This window comes from Aplysia californica, unplaced genomic scaffold, assembly GCF_000002075.1.
Source record: "Aplysia californica isolate F4 #8 unplaced genomic scaffold, AplCal3.0 scaffold00684, whole genome shotgun sequence".
NCBI classification, from domain to species: Eukaryota; Metazoa; Mollusca; class Gastropoda; order Aplysiida; family Aplysiidae; genus Aplysia; species Aplysia californica.
In genome coordinates this window covers 304,313-305,295 of record NW_004797954.1, presented here as the reverse complement: position 1 = coordinate 305,295, position 983 = coordinate 304,313, and the positions used below count along the sequence as shown (strand labels likewise).

General features: G+C 41.2%; 1 protein-coding gene across 1 annotated transcript in view; it reads left to right on the top strand.

Moving 5' to 3' along the window:
* The first annotated feature begins 24 nt into the window (after positions 1 to 24).
* Positions 25 to 983, top strand: part of LOC101845271 (nuclear receptor subfamily 4 group A member 2) — a 6,099-nt gene continuing 5,140 nt past the window's right edge. The window contains exon 1 of the mRNA XM_035972412.1: positions 25 to 31. Within this exon, the coding sequence (XP_035828305.1) occupies positions 25 to 31 (7 nt within the window). The remainder of the gene's footprint in view (positions 32 to 983) is intronic.

Genomic DNA, 983 nt, shown 5'->3' with positions numbered 1-983 from the left:
GTGTGTGTGTGGACTGGGGAAGGGATGGGAGGTGAATAAAAGAGTTGGGGGAAATATTTGAGGGAGTGGGTGCGTTAGATAATAAGCGTGTAAGCTTATTTTTACTTCTCTCGTGTTCGTTTGGTTGGGTTTTTTCCCCAGTGGGTTTTTTGTGTGTGTGTTTTTAGTTATAGTAGAATTTTTACGACGCTCGCAACTGTATAAGGTCATATGAGAGCCTACAGGTGGATGTCAACAGAGAAGTCCTTACAGGGAATCAGACTTATTCTGTTCACCTCTCTAGCCTCAGTAGCACAAAGTCTGCTTCGACTATCAAGGCTCCCCGGAAATAGCGGATCATAAGAATTTGACAAACATACAAAAGAAGTATAGGAAAATGATGATAGTAAGGATTAGGAAAGAAAAAGTAGCAGTTCCCTGATGTAGTTCAGGCACAGTTATGAGCATGACATTTTCAGATCAGCCCATTTACAATTCTACTGAACACTAGAACGAGAAATGTTCCCCCCTTTTGGAATGGCCTCAAGACACTTCAGTCAGGGGCGCCGCCTCGGGGGGAGTGTGTGTGTGTTTGTTTGTTTGTTGGGGATTTTTGTTATTGTTGTTGGTTTGTTTTGTTTGTTGCTTTGTTATTTTGTTGTTGTTGTTTTGGGTTGTTGTTTTTTTGTTGTTTTTTTGTTGTTGTTTTTTAGGGGGGGGGTAATTTGTTTTGTTTTCTTCGTCGGTCTTGGTGGGGGTGGTGGTGCAAGAGGGCAATAGTGTTTTGGTGTTGTTATTGAAAAGAAAGGGGGGGGGGGGGATTGGATTTTTGGTACTGTCTCTTGTATAATGGTATAATGTAGTGTTGCAGAGTTAGAACTGGTGCTGTTGTACATTATGGTCTGTCGTGCAATCTCTGTGATGAAGAATAAATACATGTACTTGCATTTACTATCTTGACATAAAACCTCTCATTCTCTCTCTTTTTTCTCTCACCCTCTCTC